Genomic DNA, 26,442 nt, shown 5'->3' with positions numbered 1-26,442 from the left:
AGAAAGCTTGAGAGATGTTTGAAAAGAGAAAAAGAAAAAAACCAAAAGAAAAAAATGGGGGGAGAAAAAAAAAAGAGGGGAAAGAAGAACAAAGAGAAAAAGGAGATAAAAGGGGGGGAAGAAAAAAGGGGGAAAAAGAAAAAAAGGGAAAATGAAAAAAGGGGAGGGAAGAGAAAAAAAAGGAAAAGGAAACAAAAACCCCAAATATAAAAAAAGAAAGGTTAAAAGGAAAAAAAAAAAACAACCAAACCAAGCAAGGAAAGTGGTGAAAGCTATCGGGCAAGAGAAGGGACGAGAGCCGGGGGTGAGGTGGCGGTGCCAGTGCCGGCCCCGGAAACTGTGACACCACACTGCAAAGTGTTCTGTGAAAAAAACCAACCAAAACCCACCCAATGACAACATCAAAAAACAAAGAGAAATCTCTCCAGCTCACAAGAGCCTGAGCTCGCTCTCCGCTGCTTTCGTTCCAGTGTCTCGGGGGGGTCACGGCCGAGCTGAGATTGGGGGGTCGTGGTGGGAGTTTGCCCCATGGCTGTGATGGGGGGAGAAGGGGTGGGTGGGGAGTGGGGGATGTGGTGTGGGGTTTTTTTTGGGGTGGTGGTGGTTTTTTTGCCAGGTGTCGCTTTACCCAGTGGCTCGGGGAGTGTGACGAAACGGGAAAAAGGGCTTCACTGAGAGGTTCAAATTAACAATTTCTTTGGACTTCGCTCACGGGTCCAATACGTCACTATTGCAAGTTCTGTGTGTGCGATGGCGATTACACCATTGCAATTTAAAAGAAATTAGCGGGATCCACTATTGCGAGCTACAAATGCCCCTGAAAAATAGCAACACAAACCACAAGGGCGCTAGATATTAATACCTTAAAAGAGTGCACCAGTCACAAACTCAATCGCATGCCCTATACCGTACGGATGTTTCTTAGTCACTTACCCTCTCTCTCTCAGGTGAGGTCGCTCCATCCCGGGGAAGTTACCCTGTAGAGCGTCCTGGATGGGGGGGGGGCGGATCTCCTAGGGGCCAGCTGTATCCTTGGAGGATTCCCCATTTGTCTCCCCAGACCCTGCGGTTTATATTTCCTGACTCGGTGAGGGTGCAGGATTATGCCGGAGTGGATTACACTGTCTGGGATATTTCCCTCTGGTGGTGCCATAGCGAAGTCTCTGTTGCCAATTTGTCATGTCCGGCGCTCAAAGTCACGGGAAGAGTGGTGGGATGGGACTCGGGGCATTTTGTTTGTTAAGGGCCATTTGGTTTTGGTTGTTCTGTGCCATCTTGAGATAAGCCCGGGCTGAGCTGTTTTGCAGCTGCCCCCAAGTTCTCTCTGCACAGCCAAGGCACGGCGGAGATGGAGCTGAGTGGGATGGCAGCTCCCTGCCTCTCACCTCTTGTGCTCTGAAACCGGCTCGGCTGGCTGCTCCCACACAGTGTGTTACTGGCTTGCCCAGCAGGTAAAGAACCCAGATTTGGGACGCCACTAGGGTGTCCGTTAGGGGTCCTGGGCGGCCCTTATGGGGTCCTGGGGGGGGAATCTTGCAGGCCAGAGGGAGTCTGGGGGGGCCCTTCAAGGATCTGGGGGTCCCCTCTGGTGCCTCTGGGGAGGGTTTTGTGGCTGGGGAGGGCGGAGATGGTTTCAAGAGGTGCTTCCTCCCTTTCTCCAGCCCACCCAGCTCCCCCGACACCACCACCCCCCCAGGTTGGTGGGTGCCAGCAGTGCCAGCCTGTCCCACTGGGTCGGGCACTGAGGGGGGCACAGCCCCAGCCGCGGGATGGGAGGAGGAACCACAGCACCAGGGATAGAGACCAACATTTTATTTCTTTAACATTTCCCATGGGGGGCACCCCAGGGTTGCGCGGCTGCACCGCAGCTGGTGCCAGGAGGGACTCCAATGTCCCCCCCACAGCTCACCTGGCTCCGCTCGTGATGCTTTTGATGGGGCTCAGCGCGGTCTCTTCTGTGCTACGGACCAAGCGGCTCCAGGTAGGCGACTGCTGCACCGCACTGTGCCACAGCGTGGGGTGGTGTGGGGGGCTGCGGCGCAGAGCTGGGAGCTGCTCCCGTCTCACCCAGCTCCCGGGGTCCTGCAGAGGGACTGGAAGAAGCCAAAGCAAGAGGCGACAGACACGAGAGCCCGCCCAGAGGAGCAGAGCGGTGAGTGGCCCTGGCACCGCGCACCATGCAAACAGCCCACACCCCACGGCAGCCCTGAGCCGGGGCTGTGCCGGGGGCTGCCGGCCGCTCACTCCGTCCCCTCCCTCAGCAGCTTCTTGACTAGCAGATGAAGGATAGGAGCTCAAGTCGACGCAGGAGAAGCAGGGAGTGTGGGGGAGACCCCCAGATCCTGCCCCAGACCCTCAGCCCGTGCCCTGCCCTGCCTGCGCTGGGCAGCTCTGCCCGCCTGCTGAGGAGGGGGTGCTGCCCACAGGCTCCAGCGGAGGAGACGGGGTGCAGCGGGTCTCTTCTCTCCCCTCCTCTGCAGGGCAACCGAGGAGGCAGCGAGGAGGCAGCACCGGGCCCCACAGGACCCACTGGGCTCCCTGCCAACCATATACCATCTGAGCAGTGATGCCTCTCTCTACCCCCTGTCCCCCCAAAGCCCCCAGGTCCCCCTGCCCTCCTCTGCCGCCTATAGGTCCTATCACTGGGGACAGCTCCTTCTGGTCCAGGCACCCCCCGGGCTCCTGGGCCCCCTGAGGGCCACCGCAAGAGCCCCTGCAGCCTGTGCTCGCTGGCCAACTCAGAGGACTGCAGCAGCCTGTTGAGGAGCAGCTCCTCTTCCCAGAGCTCCCTCTACCACTTCCTGGAGCCCTGGCCCAGTGCAGCAACAGAGCCAGTGGTGCTCACACACTCAGGACAACCCCGCTCTCCCATGGCTGCTGGTGGGGCAGTGGGGAAACCGGGGCTGGTCCTGAGCCAGGAGCCTCCACAGGATCTGCCAGCAGGGACCGAGAAAGAGTGGGTTCCCCAGCAGGGGATGGACAGGACACAGAGGCCCACGGACGAGCACCTGTCCCCCGGAAGGCCCCCAGCCATGGACATGGACAAGGTGGTGCGGGAGATCACCTGCGCTTTCCAGGCCTTGAAGGCAAAGAGGGAGGAGTCCTGTAAGACCATGGGCAGGGAGTGTGGCCAGGCAGACCCAGGGCTGTGCAGGGCAGGAAGATGCCCACGGCAGGGCTGCGCCTGGCTGTGGGGCTACCTGAAGGGCTGGTGGAGATGCCACTAGCCGTGTCTGCTTCTGCCAGCCCTGCAAGTGGTGACAGCGCCAGGCCCAGAAGACCAACAGTGCCCCGAATACTGAGCGGCTGTGGGGTGTGGGGCCGGGAACCCCTCTGGGGTACCCCGTATGTGAAATGTTAAAGAAATAAAATGTTTGTCTCTAGCCCTCGTGCTGTCCTCCCTCCTCCCATCCCACCGCTGCAGGTGCTCCCCCGAGGGAGCAGGTGCAATCAGCAAGCACTGTGTGTTGAGCTCCCCTGCTCACAGCCATGCTCCGCCTGAAGGCGGCGAGGCAGGAGCAGTCCCCAGCCAACTTGGGCACAAAAAGGTTCATCTGACTCAGCGGGTGAGGAAGGGCCCGTTTCAACTCCGTACCTTTGGTATTCTCAGGTCGGAGGATTTGATGGAGCCAAATGAGAGCGGCAGCATACGCTGTGGGGCTCTGAGCTGCTGCGTGGTGCCAGGTCTATCCAACGTCAGGCAGCACGTTCACAGGAGACGTCACCGCTAACAACTCTTCCGAGGAAGTCGGTCCGTTTCTGTAGTCGTAGCCTGCCTGGAGAAACAGCCCCACGGAGCTAATAGTCTGCTGAGCAGCAAGGGAGCAGAGTCGCTGACTCTCAACCAAGGACTGAAACACAGCAACTCACTCTATTTCCCCCCCCTTCCCGCTGCCTCCCACAGTTGAGAAAAATCCAACCAGGGAGCTCCAAAGGAGGGGACCCCTCCCCCACTCCCCCAAATCTGCTCAACACCCCCAAACCTCTCTCACGACACGGACTCCGCCCACACACCTCCACTCCCCACACCGACAACCCTCCCCCTCCCCCAACGCTCCAAAAAGCAGCAGTTCTTACGGCAGACTCCTTAAGCTGACTCCACAGCTACGGCTCCCCGTCGGCTCTGGGGGAGACAAGGGGGCGCCGGGGGTCTCCGTGGGCTTTAAGGGGGTCCCAGGGCTGCCCACGGGCTCCCAGCAATGCCCGTGCCCACCACCCGGCCCATCTCGGGGGTACCTGGGGGGACTCGGCCGTGGGCTGGAGGCGGGCGAAGGGGGCACGGCCGGGCTGACCTGCCGGGGGCGGGGGGGGAGCTGAGAGCGGAGCCCAGAGCGGAGCCAAGCGCCCCGCCAGGCCGGCCCCGGGCACCCTGCGCTGCGGCCGGGGCTGCCGCCACCTGCGGGGAGCGAGCGGGGGGTGAGGGGGCGGCAGCGGGGGACGGGGGGGCCTGAATCGGCCCTGTTTCCCCCGGGGACCCCCCACTCGGCTCTACACCCCCAAACAGGCCCAGACCGCCCCCCGAGCCCCCCAGCCCGGTCCCGCCACCCCACAAACCCCCCGAACTGGCCCTGCACACCTCCGCGCCGCCGCCGCCGCCACCCCGCCCGCCCGCTCCCGCCCTCCTCGGCTCCGGTCCCCCCGTCTCCCCCGGTACCGACCGTCACAGCTCCCGCCCGACGCCGTACACCGGAAGTGCTCCCCCTCACGTCCGCCCACCCGCGCATGTGCCGAGGCGAAAACCCGGGCCACGCCCCCCTGCGTCGCCGCGGCAAACGCGAGCGAGGGGACGGGGCCGCGCCGCGCCGAGGAGAACGAGCCCCGCACCACAGCTTCTCTCCGCGTCGGGCAATGCGAGGCCGAGACCATCCCAGCCCTCCCCTAAAAGAGCCGGGACCCCCCGAAACCATCCCAGCTCTCCCCAAAATGAGCCGGACATCCGCCTGCAGAGCTCCGCCAGCCCCCCCGACGGACATCACGGGGATGGGGGGGAAGAAAACAACCAGAAAGGTACTGAAAATAGCTTGGAGATGGGGCTTAGAGATCCTTCTGAGAGGCAAAACCCGGCCTTTGTTCTCTTTTTTGAACACGGGGTTTCGCAGTGCTTCGCGGGCAGTGGTTATCCAGGGACATCAGCTATCCCGGGAAGCGAAAGTTCCCATCCCATGTGGCAAAAGTCCACTCACATGAATAACTTAGACAAAACCAGCTCTCAAAAGGACAAGAGGCGCGTTTGGTCACCTTTTCCTTGAAGCTTCGCTAAACTGTATACTCAGATTGGCCCTGTCCTGCAGTTTCTTTCCCAGAGTTTTGCCCCCAAACCCACGCTTCCGGCCCCGCTCCCCAAGCCCTCCCTCAGGGCCCACCGCCTTTCCCCAGCCCGGCCTGTCCTTAAAGCTTTTCTTTTCACACACAGCCCTTTCCACTCACCTCCCTCCGGGGCCTCCTCTCTCACAGACACCTCACAGCCCTGCAAACCTCCCTCTCCCGAAAACCCATTCCCCCCTCACTCCCCCCTCACACAACACCTACTCCCCTCACACCCTCGCTCCCACCCCCCCCCCCCATCTCTCGCCCCCCCTTTCCCCTCTCCTCCCATTCAAAATGGCGCCGCCCTTCCCTTCCCTTCCCTTCCCTTCCCTTCCCTTCCCTTCCCTTCCCTTCCCTTCCCTTCCCTTCCCTTCCCTTCCCTTCCCTTCCCTTCCCTTCCCTTCCCTTCCCTTCCCTTCCCTTCCCTTCCCTTCCCTTCCCTTCCCTTCCCTTCCCTTCCCTTCCCTTCCCTTCCCTTCCCTTCCCTTCCCTTCCCCTCTCGCCTTTTCCTGCCACAGCCGCCGCCCCCCGCTCAGGTGACACCGCACACAGCCGCCATGAGGCGCGGCGGGGAGGGCCGGGGCTGTGAGAGGCGATGGCGGTGAGGGAACTCTTGGCTTTTCTCCTCTTCTTTTCATCTCCTCAGGCTTCGGGCAGCCCCGCGTGGGCGGCTGGAGATCCCCCCCTCCCCTTCCAGGAGTGGCCCCGGCCCTGGGGCGGCCCCCGCCTCCCTCCTCCCCACAGGCTCTCCTCAGGGAGAGCCCCCAAATCTGTCCCCCGGGCGGCCCCACAGCCTCCTGTGTGTCCGGGAATGGGGTTTCCTTCAGGGAGAGTCTCCAAACCCGTTCCCGGGGTGTCCCCACAGCCTCCTTCGTGGCTGGGAATGGGGTTTCCCTCAGGGAGAGCCCCCGAATCCATCTCTGTCGTTGCCCTACAGCCTCCTGCATGGCTGGGAGCAGTGTTTCCCTCAGGGAGAGCCCCCAGATCTGTCCCCCGGGCGGCCCCACAGCCTCCTGTGTGTCCGGGAATGGGGTTTCCTTCACGGAGAGTCTCCAAACCTATTCCCGGGGTGTCCCCACAGCCTCTTGCGTGGCCGGGAATGGGGTTTCCCTCAGGGAGAGCCCCCAAATCCATCCCCAGGGTGGTCCCGCAGCCTCCTGTGTGGCCAGGAATGGCGTTTCCCCTATGGATGGAGCCCTCTCCTTCCCCTGACTCCACTCCTGGGCAGCCTTTTCCTCCCTCCCACCTTCTCCCCACAGCCTCTTCCAGGGCTGGGAGAACACTCCTGCCCTTTCTCTTCCTGCGGGATTTGAGAAGAAGAGCCCCCCCGTCTGCCCAGCCCACACGTGGGGTCTGGGCAGCTCCACGCCTTGTGTTTGAACCGGGAATTGGGATATTTCAGTTTTCTTCTGCGATCAGGCCTGGTTGTGAAAGGGCCAGTTGTAGTGGTTAGGCTTTGGTGGGTGAGTAACAGCAACTCTTATTTAAATTTTCCTTTTCTTTAGATTTTGTGTAAGGGGCTCGTTGTCCTCACGCCCACGAGTTCTGCTCCAGGTCAAGCGAAGCCCCATGGAACTGGCCCTAAGGGCGGCGGCGGCGGCCATGGACCCCTTTGGCGTCGAGAACGTGGTTTATTTTGAGTTGAATCTCCCTGTTTTTCTTGAAAAGCAGGGGTCTGGTTTGTAGCGAGGCTTAAAACCCCGGGTTGTGCCTAAACGTGGGTCTGATTTCAACCTCAGGGGCTGCAACTCTGTCCAGCTCTGACTCACAGCCCTGGCAGCACCGTCAGCATGCCGGGCTTGGTGTTCTCTTGTATTTTGAAGGGTTTCTTACGGATCGGCAGCAGCCGGGGATATTTAGCAGCTGTGTATTGGTGGTGGAATCCATGTGGTGAAAAGATCTTTGGGGTAAAGAGGTGAATAGGTGTTGTTTTCTTTTTTTTCACCTCGAGAATGTTTCTTGTTGCCTTGTACCTGTAAAAAGATGTTCAAATCGTTAAGGTGTTCAAATCGTTTCATAAAATTACCCCCTAGACAGGAATATGTTTTGTGGTTGGTTTGGTTTTTTTTATGAGAGTCCTTTCAGCCTGCTCTCCAGGTGGAAATGGGAAATGCAAAGGCATTACAATGATAGATTTGCTAAATCTGTTGCCAAGGTCTATATTACTGGCTTTCCCTGAAGCGGGGAAAAGACGTCCTGTTTAATTGTTGTTTGCATTTGAAATTCTCTGTGAAATGGATTAGGCAGTGTGGGCTTCTTTTTGTGGGTCTGCCCTTGGAAGGAGAGCGCCTTTAGGAAAAGGCTTTTCTGGAGGGGACAGAGAATTTAATTGCTGATGGCTATAAAAGCGCGCCCTGTTTGGGTGGCCTGAAAACAAAACCCGTGAAAATCCATGACTGAAAAATGAGACTTTCTCCTAATGATCGGGGCTGCTGTTTCTACTGATTGGCCCATGAATAACAGCTCATTCCTTACTGGTGGCTGAGGACCCTTGAATTGTTTCCCAAAGCCTAAGGCAGCGGGAAGGGCTGGGGTTGTCAGATCACTGCAAATCAAATAAAAGAGAGCGGTTTGGAGTTGTCTCGTTCCCTCTTTCTTTTCCCAAGAAAGAGGGGTGGAAAATGGTAAAATGTTTTGCAGCAGAGTTCAAAATGGCAAAGGATGTACCGTGTGGGGGGTGGGACGTGGGTTTAGGTGTTGGTGGGGACCCCAGCAATAAACCGTAAGAGGTAGAGCAGCTTTGTGGGACTTTTGGGGCTTGTTTTTGTGTGGATATTCGCTCGTTGCAGACCACGTGCCGGAGCCCTCCAACGGAGGCATTAGAAAAAGAAGTCTTTTTCTTAGTACTAATGCTTTGAATTTTCCAGTGTGGGAAAAGCCGCAAAAGTGTGTATTTCTGCCCAGCTGCGGAGAAATGGGTAATACTGAGCCCTACAATAGCTTGGTTGTTTTTTTTCCCCCTGTGTGATGACTGGTGTGGAGGGAGTTTGTACCAAAGAGTCAACTTCTGATTGTGGGCAGCCCCTGTTTTAGGAACTGTTGCACAGATTGCTTATCGATGCAACTGCTGCCGCGACTCCCGCACTCCCTGCTGAGTGATAATCCAAAACTGCAGAGCGAGCTGGGTGCCCGTGGAAGGGGAACTGCACTCTCAAGTGGAAATACTTGGGGTCTCGTTGCCTGTGGGAGGGAAAGGGATGTCAAGAGTCAACCTAAAGGAACTTCTCACCTTCAGAGATCAGGCTCTGGAGGTGACAGTTAATTGAGGGGAGTCGTGGAAGCGTGCTTTACTGAGCAACATGCTGCTGCTGGCCCAAGACTAAATGTCTCCAAAGTTTGGGGTTGGTTTAAGTGCTTCTTGGTTATTAGCTGGATGTCACTCTTACAAGCACCTCTTGCCCTGTCTGGAGGGGTTTGCTGCTGCCTCCTGCATTGGGCTGAGGGGACCGGCAGCCCTTAGGACAGGGACTTTCTCAGGCGTGGAGGTTAAACCTGGTGCGTGCTGCTTAAAAACTGCTCTAGGTGTTAGTGCAGTGGTCACGGTGAGAAATGTGGTGGCTTAGGGGAGCCTGAGATTCGCATTCCTCTTAAGTGCGGGGGATTTTGGGGAGCCTGGGTGGTACAATCCCCTTCCTGCTCCCAGATTCCTGTCGCTGACCCATCAGCGGGGTGTTAGCAGAGCTGATGCCCGCAGCGGCTGAGGGTCGGCATGATCCCGGCATCGCTGGAGCTCTGGAGCCGAGGAATGGGAGCGTGGCCCGTTTCCATCATGGCTTGTGAGGGAAATAGTGCGGTTTGATATAGCCGGGGTGTGTAAACGGGGATTCCTCTTTGCACGTGTGCTTACAGGGTGCACGCAGGTGTGTTACTTGGAGTGTTTCTTAATGCCTGCAAAGCTTTCCGAGATTGGTTAATGAGCGTTGCTTTGCTGTGCAAGTGCAAAGTGTTATTTTCATGGAGAAACCAGCTCGGATGTTCCATTTAGGCATTCTGCCTTTAAAAAAAGAAAAATATTTTAAAGCTTTCCTTGCAGGCAGAATAACATCTGCTTTTGAGGATTGTTTCTTTCCCTGCAGGGTGGAAAAATCTACAGCCTCGCTAAGGCTGCAGAGGAAGAAAACTTGTCAGTTTCCTAGAGCAAACTGCAGTTTGGAGAGGGGGGTGGTTTGCCAGAGCGCCTTTTAGCACCTGGTCGGGCACATTTCTTTTCCCTCGGGGCTGAGGTTTAACATCGCCTTTTCATTTGGCTGGGTTTTGGTTGTATGAATTAATGGGTGTTTCAATGGGAACCACAAGACCTAATTTCTCAGTCGCCATCCCAAAAATTGTGCATTCTAAAAAATCAGAATGCGGATGCAAGAACAGAATTTGGACCAGATTCTCCGGCGCCAGGACAGTGCACCGATGCTCCAGGGTGCTTTCCCCGGCAGCGAAGGCCTGGTCTGGCAGGAAGGCGGTGGTGGGGATGGCGAGGTACTGCTGGCTCAGCCGCCCCACGGCCGGGAAGCGATGCTCATTCTTCTTCCACCAGCGCAGCAGCTGGTGCTGCGCTTGCAGAGGGGCTCCAGGATGTAGTTTTCCAGTTGCTGGTGGATCTCGGGTATGCTCTCCATCGGGTCCTACCCCAAAAGGATGTCATAGGTGCTCTGAGATGGGGCGCTGGTGCATGGGTCCTTGCGAGCAGGCAGCTGGCTGCCGGCATCTGCGCCTGTGGCTTTGGAATCCGAGTTTGGCACCCCAGACTGGGTGGCAGATGGGGACTGGTGGTTGCAAACCCACAACAGCGTGGTTCTCACTGGCTGGTGCAGCTCGCTTCTCAGGCTGGGGCTGAGAAACTGCATCTCCTTGAAGCGCGGGTCCAAAACAGAGGTGATAGCTGCTGGGCTTTCGAGCACTTTCTCGAATGCAGTTCCCTTCAGTTTGGAAGACGGCAGAACACGGAGAATGGCATTACATGCGATCTACTCCTTGGTGTGTTGATTGGACAGGGAATCAGTCAAAAGAGAAAATAAGAAAAATTAATTTGCCTTCTACTTGGATGGCAGAAATCTACGAGAGGCAATAGAAGTCGGATGGTTGAACAAAATCTTGCATGGCTTTGAGTTTGCCCTGAGCTGACGGCTGCAAAGCCTATTGCGAAACCTATTCATTTTTGTGATCGTAGTGATTTTTGTTGGTGTTTTGTTTGGATGTCTTAAGAGTATCGTTATCAAGCAATTATCTCCCCCCAGCCCTGCCATGCCCGCCGGCAGCAATGGGCCGATGGGGTCCTCAGCTGTCAGGTGGGAGGCAGCGGCACCGGGGCAGGGAGGGGGATGCCCGGTACCCCCGGGCAGGCCGTGCCGCCGGTGTGGCTGGAGGATGCTCCATGGCTGCTCACTGTGGCATTTCCCATGGCAGGGGGGAAACACAGGGGGAGCAGGGGGTGGGGGCAAATGGGGGAGGCAAAGCATCTGCACGGGGGGGAGGGGGGGCTGTGAGGGCCATGGAAAGGGGAGTGAAGGGCATCTGCAAGGTTGGAGGGGGTAAGGAGGGTGGTAGGTGTCTAAAATGGGGTGCTGGGGGTGTGCAAGGAGGGGGGGCAGCAGGCCGCTGAAGGGGGGTGTAAGGCATCTGCAAGGCGGAGGGGTGGGGGCTCAAAGGGGGAGGTGAGGGGTACCCAAGGTGGGTGTGGGAGGAGGCACCTGGGCGATGCCTGTTGGGGGTCTCCCCACCAGACCCCCCCTCCTTGTCCCCTCCTCCGCATCTCGATGTGACCCCCTGGTGATGCTGTGGCCCTTCAGAGCAGGGGGACAAAGGCCACTGTCCCCACAGAGCCCCATGCCACCCGGTCACCTCAGCTATTGTCCCACCGGGCGCTTGTGCGGATGCGCCTGGTGTTGGGGTGCAGGCAGGAGGTGGCTGGGTGGTCCCCCCATCTTTCTGCATTTCCTTAGCCTGGGGGAGGGCCTGTCCGCCCTCCCGCTGCACCCATGGGACCCGGCTGCAGGAGCTGCTCTCGGGGGCAAACGAGAGGTGGGGAATTAATTAATCTGGCCTGAAATTACAGCTCACGGGAAGGACTGAGAGGAATTTGCATCTCCGCCAGCAAGGGATGACGGTCACGTCCTGGTGATGCTCAGCTGTGACCTGCGTGTGTCCCCCCCTCACAGCCCCACTTTGGGGCTCTGGAGATGTGTCCTCTCCCGGGTCCAGTCCCCGTCACAGCCCAAATCCTGGCTCAGGAGCCAGAGGGGTCCCCGCAGGGGACGGTGCTGACCCCCACGATAGCAAAGGAGGGAGCCACAGGACCGGTGGCTTCGTCTGGGTAGGATGGAGATGGAGAGGGGCAAGGAGGGGGGTCTCCTGCTCCGCCACCAGAGCAGCTCCCCCAGTTTGGCCCCTCATCCCCTTATAACACTGGGATCAGTGTTATTAATTACACTTTGCGCGAGATTAATTACATTAATCCTCCCTCCTGCTGCTGGTGGCCAGTCCAGCTTGCGTGTGACGGGACGAGGGGGCCGAGGTGGGAAGTTTGCGTGCTCGTGCGATGCTTTTGGCCTCCCCCGGCACCGGGAGGACTCAAAGCCGGACCTGAACCTCTGCTTTGTACTTTTCCTCATCCTCAATTACACCAACGCTTCCCCAGGGAAAGATTTTTCTTTCTAACTGGAGGAGTTGCACTGAGACAGGTAAACTGAGGCAGGACAGTCAAAAATCCCTCTCTCTCCTGCTGGGACAAAAAAACCGCTGCAGCAAAATAATAATTTGGAGAAGTTTTCTTGAGATGGAACAACACTCTCTGCTCCGAAACTCAAAAGTGAGCTCGCCATCCCCTTTCCCAGCCCAGTTTCGATGCTTTGATGTTTTCCAGGCACCTGGCAGCGGCGGCAAAGGACAAAGTACTCGGGGGCCAGAAAAAGCTCATTCCCAGATGGGAACGTTTGTTCCTTTTGCTCGTTAAATTGGCTGGCGAGTGGGAGGTGTGAGCTTCCCCGAGCGTCACTGCTGCGCGGCGGCAGGCGATGCCATTCGGTCGAAGCAGGAATTTGGGGGATAAAAAGCAGATTTCTGGTATTTTGCTCTTCTCTAAAGAGAAGGGTTTCCTGGAGGCCCTTTCAAAGCTGCAGTTGCGACTCGAGTGTGAGACGTGGTTGGTTTTTTATTTCTTTGAGCGCGGTGATCCCAGTGATGCTTCCCCAGCCCCGGGGGCAAGGGGAGAAGAGAACTCCTGTAGTTCTCCTTCAGCTTTTAAGGCACAGATGCTCTTTGTGCAGCGCTGGCAGTGGTATTTCAGCCAAGGAGGGCATTAGCTGTCAGCCCTTGGCTTTTTTATTTTGAGGAGAAAAATGCAGTTTTGTGTGGAAAGCGGGCTTGCAGCAAGAGAAGCCTGAGCCTGGTTGGGCTGAAGACGAAGCTTCACCCTTGTAGGTTCAGAGGGCCTTTGGAGGTAGGTGGTGGCCATGTCCTGTGGCCAAGTGCCATCTAGTGAGTCCTGCAGGTATCACGTTTGGAGAATGAAACTGGCTGTGCTCAAAAGTGTGGGGTTGGGTCTCCCCACCCCACCCCACCCCCAGTTTGGAAATCCCTATTTTAATTTTTCGAAAGGAACCACAAGAATGAAGCAGGAGGCTTGGTTTTGGTTTGAAACACTCAACTGTCTCCCCTTTTAGTAAATCCTTCCAGACTCACGGTGTATACAATGCAGGTGACATTACAGGTGGTTTTATTTGGGTAGGGGAAAAAAAACCTCCTCCAAGTCCGTGTTTTTAGGGCTGTGCCTGAAGGAGGAGACATGCAGAGGTGTGATGCTCATTGGCTCGCGTGGCCGCGGGGATGGGTGATGACTGGGAGGACGTAAGGGAGCTCTCCTCACCTGGCCCCAGCTTGTACCTTCTTCTTCTCGCTAAACAGAGACACGCCGAGGAGGCGGTGATGGACCAGGGAAGAACGAGCACCGTTGCCAATATTCACTATGAGAAGGAGGAGCTGGAAGGTGAGTCGGGAGAGGTGGCACCAGCCCCACGCGTTTTCCCGTTGCGCAAAGTCCCTGCCGCGTCCTGTGCTCAGTGTACGCATCACCTGCAGCGAAACGTGGCGTGCTTCTAAATAAACAAGCACAGTTATTTTCACATTTTTTTTAATGTTGTGGCTTTTAGACAGAGGGGAAAAAGCCCCCGCGGCATCTGTGGTGTGAGTGTTGGCCACGGAGCTGGGCAGTTCCCAGCTTGTTTTCTCAGAGGCTGCTCTTGGCTTGGAGAGGTCAGGAGAATAATTTGATGGCTGCAGACACAGGGCTGTGATTTTCTTTTTTTTTGTTCCAGACTTCATTATCACGGGACTAATTGGATCTCCTCTTGTCGCCTTGTGCCGACAAAGATTTTAAAAATAATTACCTTCTGTGGCTGCTTAATGAGCAGGTCTGAGTGTTGTCCAGCTGAAGCTGGAATTTGAGACGAGGGTTGATACTTTCAGGGCACTTTTAGGTGACCCGGAGCCATCGCTTGTTGTTGCTCTGTTGTTGCAAAGTTAGAGTAAAACAGGCTTGGAAAAAGGGATGGGTCTCTGACATTCAGGAATGCAGTGAAACTAAAATGAAGAGAAGTTGGTGTTTCCTCCTGGGATGGCTGTGCTGGTTTAATCATGGCAGCGGCGTCAACCGTCTCCGCAATATCGAGAGTGATGAGAACGCTGCTTTTTTTGCAGGCCACCACACCCTGTCCGTGGGCGTGCGGATGCCGCTGGTGAGGCAAAGCCACCGGCACCACCGACCCCACCGCCAGAAGCATCGGAAGAAGGAACGGGAGGACTGTGCCCCGATGGAGCAGGGCTACCACTGTAAGTCCCGCCGCAGCATTCGTGAGCCTCCTCGGGGCTGCGTGGGTGCCGGGGTCCTCTGCAAGCAGGTCCGTGTGGCTGATTGGTGTGGTTTGCTGTTCTTCTGAGGGAAAGTGGCATTATTTGGGAGGCAGTTGAAGGCATAATGGATTGAGGCTGGTCTTCCTTAGAGGGATCCTGCCTTTAAAAATGGAAACGTGGGGAAGGAAAGTGGCCCATCCTTATGCAGAGGTGGAACAGATGGTTCTCCTTCTCCATGGCTCTGTGCAAGCCTGGCCAGACCCGGGGCATAGGGGCCAGCCCAATATTTAGGGCTGAACTGGTGCCAATCAATGGCCACGTAGGGCTTGCTCCAGCGCTCGCTGCCGTCTTCCATGTCCTCCTCAAACTTCAGCCACCTGCGGACATCGGGCAGGATCAGCCCCGTTGCAAGAAAACCACCTGGGCTGCAGCCTGCGCCTCATCCTTCTCCCCAGGGTCCCCAGCATGCTGCCCCCAGTGGTGGCATTGCCAGGGCCAGTGAAACTTCTCCTCTTGAAGCAGAAGGCTGTGGGGTGCCATGGGGGACGGGAGCCTGGTGGAGATGGTTACAAATACTGTGATGCACAGATTTTTCCTTTGGGGGGAGTATTTCCTGCCATTTCCAACAGGCGATTTGCGGAAAATGACCTTGCATTTAGCCAAGAGCTTATTGCACTGGTTAGGACATCCGAGATGGGTCATCCTCTCACCTGGTTGTCTCCTACGGCAGGTCTTCCACGATGTTGCCTATAAAGCCAAGAACCGGGCTGACCTGGTGGCTGGCATCGATGAGTTTCTGGATCAGGTCATGGTTTTGCTGCCAGGAGAGTGGGATCCCTCCATCCGAATTGAGCCCCCGAGAAACGTCCCTTCGCAGGTGGGTGCTGCGGCAGAAGGAGGCACGATGGGGACGGGCAGGAGGGCAGCACGGCTGGGGGTGCTGCTCAGGGGCCCAAATTTACAGGTCACATACCCAGCCCAAAAAGCAAAACAAGCCAGTGGCTTAAAAGACATATCTTTCTCTTATTTCCATTTTACCAGGAAAAAAGGAACGTGCCAGAAGCTCTCGATGACAGTGCTTCTCCCAGCAAGCCGGAGAAACACAGCGGTCCTGAACTGGAGCAGACAGGAAGGTGTGAACTGAAATAGTTTGGTGGGGTGTTTTTCTGTTTGCCCCTAAAATCTGAGTGCGCACCTCCCTTCTAGCAGAGTTTTGGGGTGAAGTGGGTCAGTGAAGGGGCTCCAGGTTACCAGCTTGGTCCCTTGGGCTGGGTGGGTGGGAGATTTGGGCAGCTGGGCTCAGCCGCAGCGTGGTTGCACACAGGTTTTCTTGCTTTGGGGTGGAAGCAGATGTGTAAGTACCTCCAGGTAGAGCTGTGCTGCTTCTCAAAGTGAGGGACTGTTGCAATAAGAGGGGACGGGCTCTCAGGTTTGGTCTCTTTCTTTTTGTTGGAGGGTTTCTTTTGTTGGAGGATGGACAGTGGGGTGGATTGAGAACTGGCTGACAGATAGAGCTCAGAGGGTTGTGGTTAGTGGTGCAGTCTAGTTGGAGGTCAGTAACAAGGGGTGTCCCTCAGGGGTCAGTACTGGGTCCAGTCCTGTTCAATATATTCATCGATGATGTGGATGAAGGGATAGAGTGTACCATCGGCAAGTTTGCTGATGACACTAAACTGGGAGGAGTGGCTGACAGGCCAGAAGGCTGTGCCGCTTCACAGCGTGACCTGGACAGGCTGGAGAGTTGGGCAGGGAGGAACCTAATGAAATTCAACAAGGGTGAATGTAGGGTACTGTATCTGGGGAGGAATAACCCCACGCATCAGTACAGGTTGGGGGCTGACCTCCTGGAGAGCAGCTCTGTGGAAAGGGACCTGGGAGTCCAGGTGGACAACAGGATGACCATGAGCCAGCAATGTGCCCTGGCGGCCAAGAGGGCCAATGGCATCCTGGGGTGCATCAAAAAGAGTGTGGCCAGCAGGTGGAGGGAGGTCATCCTCCCCCTCTACTCTGCCCTGGTGAGGCCGCATCTGGAGTACTGCGTCCAGTTCTGGGCTCCCCAGTTCAAGAAAGACAGGGATCTGCTGGAGAGGGTCCAGCAAAGGGCTACGAAGATGATTAGGGGATTAGAACATCTTTCATATGAGGAAAGGCTGAGGAACTTGGGTCTCTTTAGTGTAGAGAAAAGAAGACTGAGGGGGGATGTTATTAATGCTTTCAAATACTTAAAGGGAGGATGTCAGAGGGATGGGAGGAGTCTTTTTTCAGTGGTGCCCATTGATAGGACGAGGGGTAATGGGCACAAGCTTGAACATAGGAAGTTCCATCTTAACATGAGGAGGAACTTCTTCACTTTGAGGGTAGTGGAGCACTGGAACAGGCTGCCCAGAGAGGTTGTGGAGTCTCCCACTCTGGAGATGTTCAAAACCCGCCTGGACGCTGTCCTGTGCAACCTGTTGTAGGTGACCCTGCTCTGGCAGGGGGGTTGGACTAGATGATCTCCAGAGGTCCCTTCCAACCCTGACTATTCTGTGATTCTGTGTTTTTTTTGTATGCCTCAGTTTCTACTGGGGCTAAAATGGGAGAAGGAGACTTCTTTTTAGCAACGGAAGTTACTCTGTGCTTGCGATTGTCCTTCCTCAGCCAAGAAAACTTAATGTGGTCTTCCACGAAAATGGTTTAATTTCTTTTTCCTTCCTCCAGGCTCTTTGGAGGTTTGATCCAGGATGTGAAGCGAAAAGCCCCCTGGTTCTGGAGTGACTTTCGGGATGGTCTGAGCCTGCAGTGTCTGGCGTCCTTCCTCTTCCTCTACTGTGCCTGCATGTCCCCCGTCATCAATCACCTTTGGGGGACTGCTGGGGGAGGCGACCAACAGCCACATAGTGAGCACCTCTCTCTGTTGGGTGGCACGAGAGAGGACAACACTCATGCAAAAGTCCTTGCTGCAGTGAATTTGCACTTGTGGTTTTCCCTCTAATGATTTAATTACTCGCTGCTGCCTCTCTTCCCTGGACAGAGTGCCATGGAGTCACTGCTGGGCGCATCCATGACCGGCGTGGTGTATTTCCTCTTTGCTGGCCAACCTCTCGCCATCCTCTGCAGCACCGGCCCCGTCCTCGTGTTCGAGAAGATCCTTTACAAATTCTGCAAGTAAGGCTGGCTGCTGCGGCCAGGTGCTGCGAGCGCCTTCAGAAGAAGGCAGGGATGGAGAAAAGATGTTTTTCTTAGTGGTAGTTGGTAGATTTAAGTTGTCTTCTGTGTCACAGACATCACGCGCTGCTGCTTTAGTATGTGACGGTGCAGGAGCCCTCGGTCTCTGAAGGATGGATGGGTGGTTCAGGGTTTTTAGAGTTAAAGTGAAAGAGCAGGAGGAGGAGAAACCACAAGGATATGGATGCCCGAGATGGGCTGCACAGGGAAGATGAGACAAATGACTCTGGTTTGGGAATGAGGGAAGATTTGCTTTCCTCTCAGTACAAACTCGGGCACTTTTTTGCATGTTTTTTGCTGGAAGTGGAAATATATTTTACCCACATATCCAAACAGTTCTCTGGTCAAATGTTTTGATGGTTTTTGAAAAAGCAGGAGCTTTTCAGGCAAAATGGATATTTTCCATGACAGTCTTTTTGTTGTGGCAACTGTGATGGGAGATTAACCTCTCTTATTGCAATTAAATTTATTATGAAGCCCCAACTTGCTGGCAGCAGGTAACTGGGTGCAAACCCAGCCGGTTTCGCTGTTAGGGCATCGGGGTGATGTGGGAGAACACCACCTTCCACAACAGGGACCTGACCTCAATTAGCCTCCGAGGCATTAACACAAGGTAATTGTTAAAGAATGATAATTAAATAATTGGCCTCTCCTCCTGCGGGCCCACACCCTGCGCCGCAGCCCCAAGGCTGTCTGTCGTAGGACGTGGAAACTGCATTTACCATCCGCAGCCTTGACACGCTCCTGAATTGCTGCCGACTTTCCCCAAAGGAAGGCACGGCTCGGAGCCTCTTGCTGCCCTCTCCACCCTGCGTTTTCTTTTGCTTTCCCAGGGACTACGCACTCTTCCTCTCTCTACGGGCGTGCATTGGGCTGTGGACCGCCTTCTTCTGCATGGTGCTGGTGGCCACTGACGCTAGCTCTTTGGTGTGCTACATCACCCGCTTCACCGAAGAAGCCTTCGCCTCCCTCATCTGCATCATCTTCATCTATGAGGCTCTGGAGAAGCTGAGTCACCTGCGAGAGGCCTACCCTGTGCACACGCACAGCAAGCTGGACTTCCTCACCATCTCCTAGTGGGTTTCTTCCTCCTAAAGTGCCGCTGCCCCTTGGCAGGAGCTCAGGGCTGCACCTCCATCGCCTTCCCCTCACCTCTGTCTTGGCTTCTCTCCTCCCAGCTGTAAGTGTGAGGCACCGACCCATCCCAGCAACGAAACCCTGCAGTTCTGGGAGAGCAACAAGATCAATGTGTCTGGCATCACCTGGGAGAACCTCACGGTGACTGTAAGTGCCCCGAGTCACTGCTTCCTCGTGCCGCGGCCGTGGCGTCCAGGGGCACTGGCCTGGTGCAAAGCTCAGAGCCCTTCAGGTGATGATGGGCTTCCAACTGTGCCAGTGCTGCTCTGAAAAGTCGTTATTTCAGTCTAAGGTGTGGGTTTAACCCCCTTGGGCCTGGGAAGGAGAGTCCACCTCATCCCTGACATGGTGGGCAATAACTGTTATCCTCAGGACAGCGGTTCTGTCTGGGAGCAAGGTTCAGTGGGTGCTTTGGTTATTGGAGAAGTTGGAGGACTTCAGTTCATGCTTGAAGGCCATAATTAGCTTCCTTAATTGGTTCCTAGTAACTCCAGGCCTTGCTTTCTTACTCAGCGCTGTCTGAAGGTACGTGCATAAACTTGCATGTCTGAGCAGCCCCTTGGGCCATTGTTGCTGGAAGCAGAGCTCAGGCACAGGGTGGGACGCTCTTATGGACATCTTCACCCCCCTTGGCTGTGTCCTGTGAGCCTGCCCCCTGTGAGCCCGCCCCTGGGAAGGGACAATTTGTCTCTTCTCCTTTCCTGTCACTGTTGTCTTAGCCCTCCTTCCCCGTTCCCTCTTTCACTCTCCCCAAGAGTTTCCAGTGTTTCCTTCCCCTCTGGTGTCTTCTTCAGCCACGGTTACCTGCCGTTCAAGCGGAGGATGTGCCATAGGTCTGTGGTACAGTGTCCCATCACATCTCCTGTCTCCGCTGTCGTGGAGAGTTTCATGGACCTGCCTGTGGACACGATGGCCCCTACACACCTGAAGTCCTCTTCAGGCTGAGAGATCTGGGGCTGTTCAGTCTGGAGAAAAAATGGCTCAGGGAGACCTTATTAAGGTGTCTCAATGCCTGATGGGAGGGAATGAAGGCAAGGGAGCCAACTGTACCTCAGGAGTTCCCAGTGAGTAGACTCGGAAGGTTGTCAAACTCTGGAACCACTGGAACACTGCAACCGCCCAAAGAGGTTGTTAACTCTCCACCAATGGAGATCTTCCAAAGCCTCAGGAGTTCCCAGTGAGCTTTGAATTTTGAGGGTGAACAAACACTGGAACAGGTGTCTCAGAGAGGTGGTGGAGTCTCTAATAACGGAGTTATTCAAAACCCACCGAGAGAAGGTCCTGAGCAACCTGCTGTAGCTGACCCTGCCTCAGCTGGGGCTTGGACTACACGGTCTCCAGAGGTGCCTTCCAACCTCACCCATTCTGTGAGTGTAGAGGACAAAAGTAAGACAGAAAGAAATGAGAACAGATCCCCTTGGCCACAAACACCTTGGTCTCCTGTGGAGAGGACCTGTGATGAAGAGAGGAAACTTATAATGAGGAAGGAGTAGCAGAGATGGAGTGTTATGCACTGACTGTAATCCTCCATTTCCCATCCCTCGTGTGCCTCTCCAGGCGGGAGTGAGAAGAAGAAATGCAAATGCAAATGAAGGAGTAATTTGAGCCTAGGGAAAAAAAAAAAAAAGTGGGGTGGGGGAATGGTCTAAAATATTTAGTCATAGTTTCTGACTATCCAAGTCTACTTGACTTGGCAATGAACTGATAATTTGTAAGTGATTTCCCTGTCTTTGTTTTGACCCATGATCATCTTTCCCCTCGTATCATCTTGAGGACGGGGAGCGAGTGAGCAGCTTGGTTGTTGTCTGGCTGCTGGTCAAGGTTAACCCACCTTTCATAAACCCGCTTTCATTCACAACCAGACTGGAGAGCACTTTGTAACGTGTGTGGTGGGGATGGGAGAAGCAGATACTGGGCTGATTGTTCTTGAATTCTGAGAGAACTAGACGAGGTAATCTGCTGACCTCTTCGGTCTCTAGCTTGCAGGCTGTAATTCTTACTTACACGAGGAGATGAATAAAAGTGTGCAGTTTCCGTTAGGTGTGACTGTGCACTGCTGTGGAAAAACTGCTTCCACAGACTAACAGCATGACTGCAGTTTTTGGAGATGTCTGCCTGCACAGCTAATTTTCCTGAACATTTCCTTTGTCTTTGGGCTTTTCACCATAGCCTAAGATAACATTTGGAGCTTGAGAGTTGGTTTTGGAGATGGTCTGCAACCTTAGCTTTGAGTGTCCGTGTTTATGCTACTTTATGTGCCTTTTAGATGGCTTTATCTGTTGCATGATCTTGGAGTTGAGCGGCACTTTTTCCCTCTTTGAGCAGTTATTTCAACACGCTCAGTTTTTGAAAGATGAGTTTTAGTGAACACCAGGTTTTTTACAGTGCTGTTTAAGCTGTTGCTGGAATTAGCGCTCAGCATGAGCAACTTGTAATTGGAGTCAGACAGAAAAATTGAAACACTGGGGCCTTTTGTCTTTAAGATGGCTGTGACTGGTGGTGGTGGCTGCGTTTCATTTGTTGCTCCAAGAGCAATGGCTATGTGGCTGGTCAGAGTCTAGCTTAGACCTCAGTCATTACAGTATTATGTCAACTCTTGCTTTAAGAAACAGTTCATAGCTGTTTCAAGAGATGCCGGTGTGAACAGGGTTAAATTTGACAGGGTGGACATGTTCTGTATTGCATTTACATCTCCGAACTGGAGTGCGGGGAGCTTGAGGTGTGCAGACAGCTTCAGGGATTAGCAAAACGGTTGATTGCAGTATGGAGGCTATGTGATGTGTACACAGACATTGCTACAGGTTCACTCACTGTAAACCTGGTGAAACTGTTTGTTTTCATCTGCTGGCTTTCACTGGCATGGACAAATGTAAAAGGTGGAAGATAAACAGAATATAAAAAATACCCACTGATAAGTCAGACGCTGCTGTGGGATAATTGAGTGTTTTGGTGGTTTGTTGAGCACCTCCGTTTTTGGAAGGACACCTGCATTCTCTCTGCTCTCTTTTTTTTTCTTCCAGATTTTGATGTGTCCAGAACATGAAATGGAGAGGGTAAACATGTACTGTGAAATCTGCAGAAGGCCTGTTTGTCGTCTATGTAAACCGGGTGGATGTCATGCAAACCACAGAGTAACAACCATAAGCACTGCCTACAAAACCTTTAAGGTAAAAGTAAATATTGTTGGACCTGGCCTTAAGAAGGGGGAAGAGCACTGAGCCTCGGGTTTAAGGGCAAACTTCCCCTGGCAGGATGCCAGGACGTGTGTTTGGAGGACACTGAACGAGTCATGAGGCATGCTGCTGTGCAACATCTGTTAATGTATATATTAGAGTGACATAGTGTGCGGCTAAGAAACTAAACTATATTTTCTATGAGGCTTCAAACAGAACCCCTTAAAAGCGCTTCCACCTTATGTTAGCCAACTGTGCATCAGGACTGACCAATGCAGAAGGTTTAAGAAGTTAATGGTTTACAATCTGGCTTTTTTAAGGCAAGTGTCCTTGTGGCTTGGGTTAGCTTATACTTCAGAAGCACTCCTGAAGAATCTGCATCGGCAGTTATCTGCTGGGACGCTGTATGTTTTTGAAGTTGCAGAGCTGTTGATTCCCTAAGCACCATACAACAGGGCAGACTTGCAAACACTGCTTTGTTATTAAAGAATGATTGCTGCTGCCTCCTCTTCTTCCTTTGCTTCCTCTCTTGCTCACAGGAGAGAAAAAAAAAAAAAAAGCCCATCCCAGCCTGCCTTCTGCTCTTTGGCCTCCTCGCCTGTTTGCAAGGCTTTTCCTGTACAGCTGTTAACTCTTGCAACTAAGGAAGTGCAGAGACACTCCTAAGTTCAAGTTTCCAACCACTCATTTTTCTAGCAAACCTTACTACAGATGAGTTAATAACCTATGAGGCTTTTCTATTAGTTCTGGTAATGTCTTGAAGACTCGTGTTCCTAGCCTAAGAGAGAAGGTGACTGCTGTGGCTGGGGAAGGATGAGCCAGCTGAGGCTGTCACCTCTTCTCCTCAGAGGCTGTGCCACCAGTCCTGCACATGGCAGTGGCCTGATGTCCCGGGCCAGTCATGGCGGGTCACTGAGCAGTTCTCCGCAGGGTTGCTGCTCATAACTGATGGCAGGCTCTTGTCCTCGTAACTACAGAAACTGAGTGCTGGCTGGGTGGCCCACCTGTGCTTGTTGTCAGTTTGGGTGGGATGCCCTTGTTCTGCCTGCCAGTTTGCTGTTTTATTTTAACAGGAGAAGCTTTCAAAAGATATCGAGTACCTCATCAGTAAGGAGAGCCAGGTGAAAGCTCGCATCACGCAGCTGGATCTGCTGCTGAAAGAAACAGAGGTGAGAGTGGCTTGTGGGTTGTCTGGGGATGGACCTCGCAAGGACACAGCAGGGACTCCAAATGGAACAGTGAAGTGTTCCAGATCCTTTGGGTTTTTTTTTTGTTAGCCAGCAAAACCATTTCTGAACAGTTTGTGTTAGTTCTGAGTCACAGACGGTAAGACCTAATCCTGACAGTGTGGGAAATTTGGGCAACCTACAGAGGGAAGTTAAGTTTTGGGTGCTGCTGTGAATTTAATTGACATAAAGCTTATTTGATACCTTACCCAAAGAGAGGTGGGTTAGACTTACAGCTCTTGCATATGAGTGGTGCTGCACAATTTATGCTGTCTGTTTACCTTGAGGATGTTGCAGTGAAGTCAGAATTAAGGGCAAAATCTCCCTGCAGAAGAGTCAGAGCTGGGAGCTCACATACGAGCGGAAAAACGCAATGGCAAAAATTGGCAGGAGCTCCTGGCCCTGCCTGTATCTTGCTGCAGATGGCCTTTGTGCTTCATAGTTCCTTTTATCCAGGGCACTCATCAGAGGTGGCACTACAGGGCATAGGGGAGAAACTGGGCTGGACTCCCAGTTCAGGGTGACTGGGGAAGGTGGAAGAGCACCTAGGTCTTGGGCATGAAGACTTCAGACGCTGACTTGCTTTTACAGTGCTTTTCCATGAACTATTTAGACAAACGCTGTGCATAACTCAATACATAATCGGAGGAATAATTTCCTGCTCTTTCCTCTCTGTGTTAACATAGGAGACGCTTACTAGCTTGGGTGCAGTGCTGATTGCATTTTCAGTGTTGAAGAGCATAACAAAGCTCGTTAGTCTTGGCAGTCAAACAGATGACTAGTTTGCTCTGATCTCTTGAACAACCCTAAGTACGTTTCTGTACACAGCCACAGTGCTGTGGGATCCGTCTAAAATGTCTTTTGTTCCCTCCTAGTGCAACAGTGAAAGAGCTAAAGAAGAAGCATCTCAGAGTTTTGAGAAATTATCTCATGTCCTGGAAGAGAAGAAATCCGCAGCTCTTAGGGCAATTGAAGCTTCTAAGAATTTAAGGCTGGAAAAATTGTAAACACAAGCAGAAGAATCTCAAGGGCTCCTGGAAAATAATGGCCTTGTAGGACTTGCTCAAGAACTGCTTAAAGAAACCGATCCATCTTGTTTTGTTCAAACAGCAAAACAACTTCATGTCAGGTATCTTATTAATTATCTTCCGTTTGAGGTACAGGTACTGTTCCAGGGATGTCTGGTCAGTCATATTCTTTGCACACCTGCTAGGAAAGTACTGAATGCAAGTACTTTGTGTTGCAGAGCCTCAGAGGCGGTCCCGGTACCATTCAGTAGAAATTCCTATATTACAGTGTGCATTAAAAAACAGCCTAGAGGAGGGGCTCTGTCCTGCGCCAACGCCTAGCCTTCTTCAGTAGGACTGCAGTGGAAGGGTAACCCATTCAGCTCACTGATACAGTCCTTTGCTCAGAGATTGCATCGGGTATTTGCAAGTTAATCTAACAGGTCTCTTCTGGCTTTAAACTCTTTGATCTGAATAGTTGTGCTCCATTAGCGCTTCACACCTATTTTGTTCTTTGAATGTAATGCCCCAAATTGTTAAAATGCTCTGCCAACCAAAAGATTCCCTGTTAGTTATCTTTACACTGATGTACAAAAGGCCTTTAAATTTTGCATTTTAATTCTGTCTAGAGAGACAAGTTTCTGGGACACATGAGTAAGTACCTGAAAAGAGAACTTTTTTTAAAGCAAAACCTAGCGGTTTTGCTCTAAGGAATGCACCCATGTGAATTCCTTTTTCCCTCTTCTGCCATCCCTCTGCTTCTGTGCTTTCAGAATCCAAAAAGCTACTGAATCTCTGAAGAGCTTCAAGCCAGCAGCTGAAACTACTTTCGAGGACTTTGTGATGGACATAGCCAAGCAAGAAGAGATCCTTGGTGACTTGTCCTTCCATTCCAATGGCAAATTATGAGAGCATCACGTCTTTCTTGAGTTATAGCTTTAAGGGCTTCTCTGGAAAGAGGCAAAACTTGTGCAGGGCTGCAGTTGCAGAACTCAATCTTGTGACTTGCATTGTCCCTTCTGCCTCTGTGATTCACAAGGCGTTACCTGGCAGCAATGCTAGCTTCAGCTTTGATAAAGAAGCTAAGATGCCATGGCATTCAGAACCAGTTTACATTGGCTTCCAAAATATTGTAGTTAAGTAATACTAGGTCTTCCTAGCAGCTTTTTGTCGTGATTGCATGACAGAAAAGAATAGGTTTTTATATGGTTTTTTAGTTGCCAGCAAAAATAAATAATACAACTTTCAAAGTAAAACCAGAAAGGATTTAAGTGCATGAACAGACCCATCCTCATCTGCACTCTTTGACTGAGTCAGATTTCCCCCCCGCACTGTCCCCCCAGTGCTGTAGCCACTCAACAAAGGGCTTCTGTGTTTAATTCTAAAACAACATGTATCTACATTTGAGGTTTTTTTCTCCTGAATCTCTGTCATTCCAGGTCTAGAAATACCAGAAATCAATGAAGAGCAGAGCAAAATGTACAACAAAGCTCTGATCAGTTGGGAATGCCCTGGGAAGACAGACTCAGCTGATATCTATGTTCTTGAGTATCATAAGCTTAATAGAGAAGAGGAGAGTACAACGTGGCAGGAGATCGAAGTTTGCAGCAAGAGCAAAGTAATATCTGATCTCGATGACGACAGCAGCTATGCCTTCAGAGTTCGAGGATATAAAGGATCCATCTCTAGCCCTTGGAGCCGAGAAGTTATCTTGCGTACGCCTCCAGCCCCAGGTATTGGGTTTTCTTATGTCCACGAGCTGCTGGTGGTGTTAAGAGCTGTAGGTGGTTTCCAGTAGCTCCCAGACTTCTACTACACTGTTACCGGTTGTATACATGTTTAAAAGCACTGTTAACAAACAGGTTAAGTAGGTAGCATACTGAGACTGTGTTAGCTTGCGTAATGTTCCTGGTAGCCTTTAAAAGCGAGGAATTCTAGTAAATATAGTTTATAAGCACAGAAATACTTAACTAAGAGAAAATTTTTTGGGATGCTGTTTTTCAGTTCTCAGTTTTCTTTTTGATGACAAATGCGGGTACAACAGTGAACATCTCCTGCTGAACCCAGGAAGAACCTCTGTGGAAAGTAGGGCTGGATTTCCTCTACTGCTGGGGTCTGAGCGCATGCAGGCCGGATGCTACACAACCCTGGATTACATCATTGGCGACACTGGGATTGCCAAAGGGAAGCACTTCTGGGCTTTTCACGTGGAAGCCTATTCCTACCTGGTGAAAGTGGGAGTTGTTTCTAGCAACAAGATACAGAGGTTGTTCCATAATACCCATGATGTGACCAGCCCAAGGTAAATTGCAGACTCTTGCTTAATACATGTTTTGTATAAGGAGATGGCTTTTTAAAAAATAAATTAAGAGCGAGCCTGGTCTCAATTAGTATACAAGATGAACCTAAGCAGTGGGAAGTGGCTTGAAGGATATAGTGTAAGCAGGTTGTCCTGTTCATCCTCTACTATTAGTAGGAAGATGTTCTAATTGTCCAGAGTCCTATTTTCTTTCTTTCTGGGAAAGAAATCGGGTTTCTACAGAT

The 26,442-nt window shown here is 53.0% G+C and overlaps 1 protein-coding gene across 1 annotated transcript in view; it reads left to right on the top strand.

Annotated features, from left to right (window-relative positions):
- Positions 1-26,204, top strand: part of LOC309685228 (E3 ubiquitin-protein ligase TRIM36-like) — a gene marked incomplete at both ends in the record, with an annotated part of 33,731 nt that extends 7,527 nt beyond the window's left edge. Inside the window, 7 exon segments of the mRNA XM_082501035.1 lie at positions 21,513-21,659; positions 22,739-22,834; positions 23,767-23,895; positions 23,899-24,020; positions 24,672-24,796; positions 25,338-25,631; positions 25,903-26,204. Coding sequence (XP_082357161.1) covers positions 21,513-21,659; positions 22,739-22,834; positions 23,767-23,895; positions 23,899-24,020; positions 24,672-24,796; positions 25,338-25,631; positions 25,903-26,204 — 1,215 coding nt within the window.
- Between the last annotated feature and the right edge of the window lie 238 nt (positions 26,205-26,442).

Source organism: Vanellus vanellus, assembly GCF_965231255.1.
Source record: "Vanellus vanellus genome assembly, contig: HAP1_SCAFFOLD_224, whole genome shotgun sequence".
NCBI classification, from domain to species: Eukaryota; Metazoa; Chordata; class Aves; order Charadriiformes; family Charadriidae; genus Vanellus; species Vanellus vanellus.
This window is presented reverse-complemented; position numbering and strand designations above follow the sequence as displayed.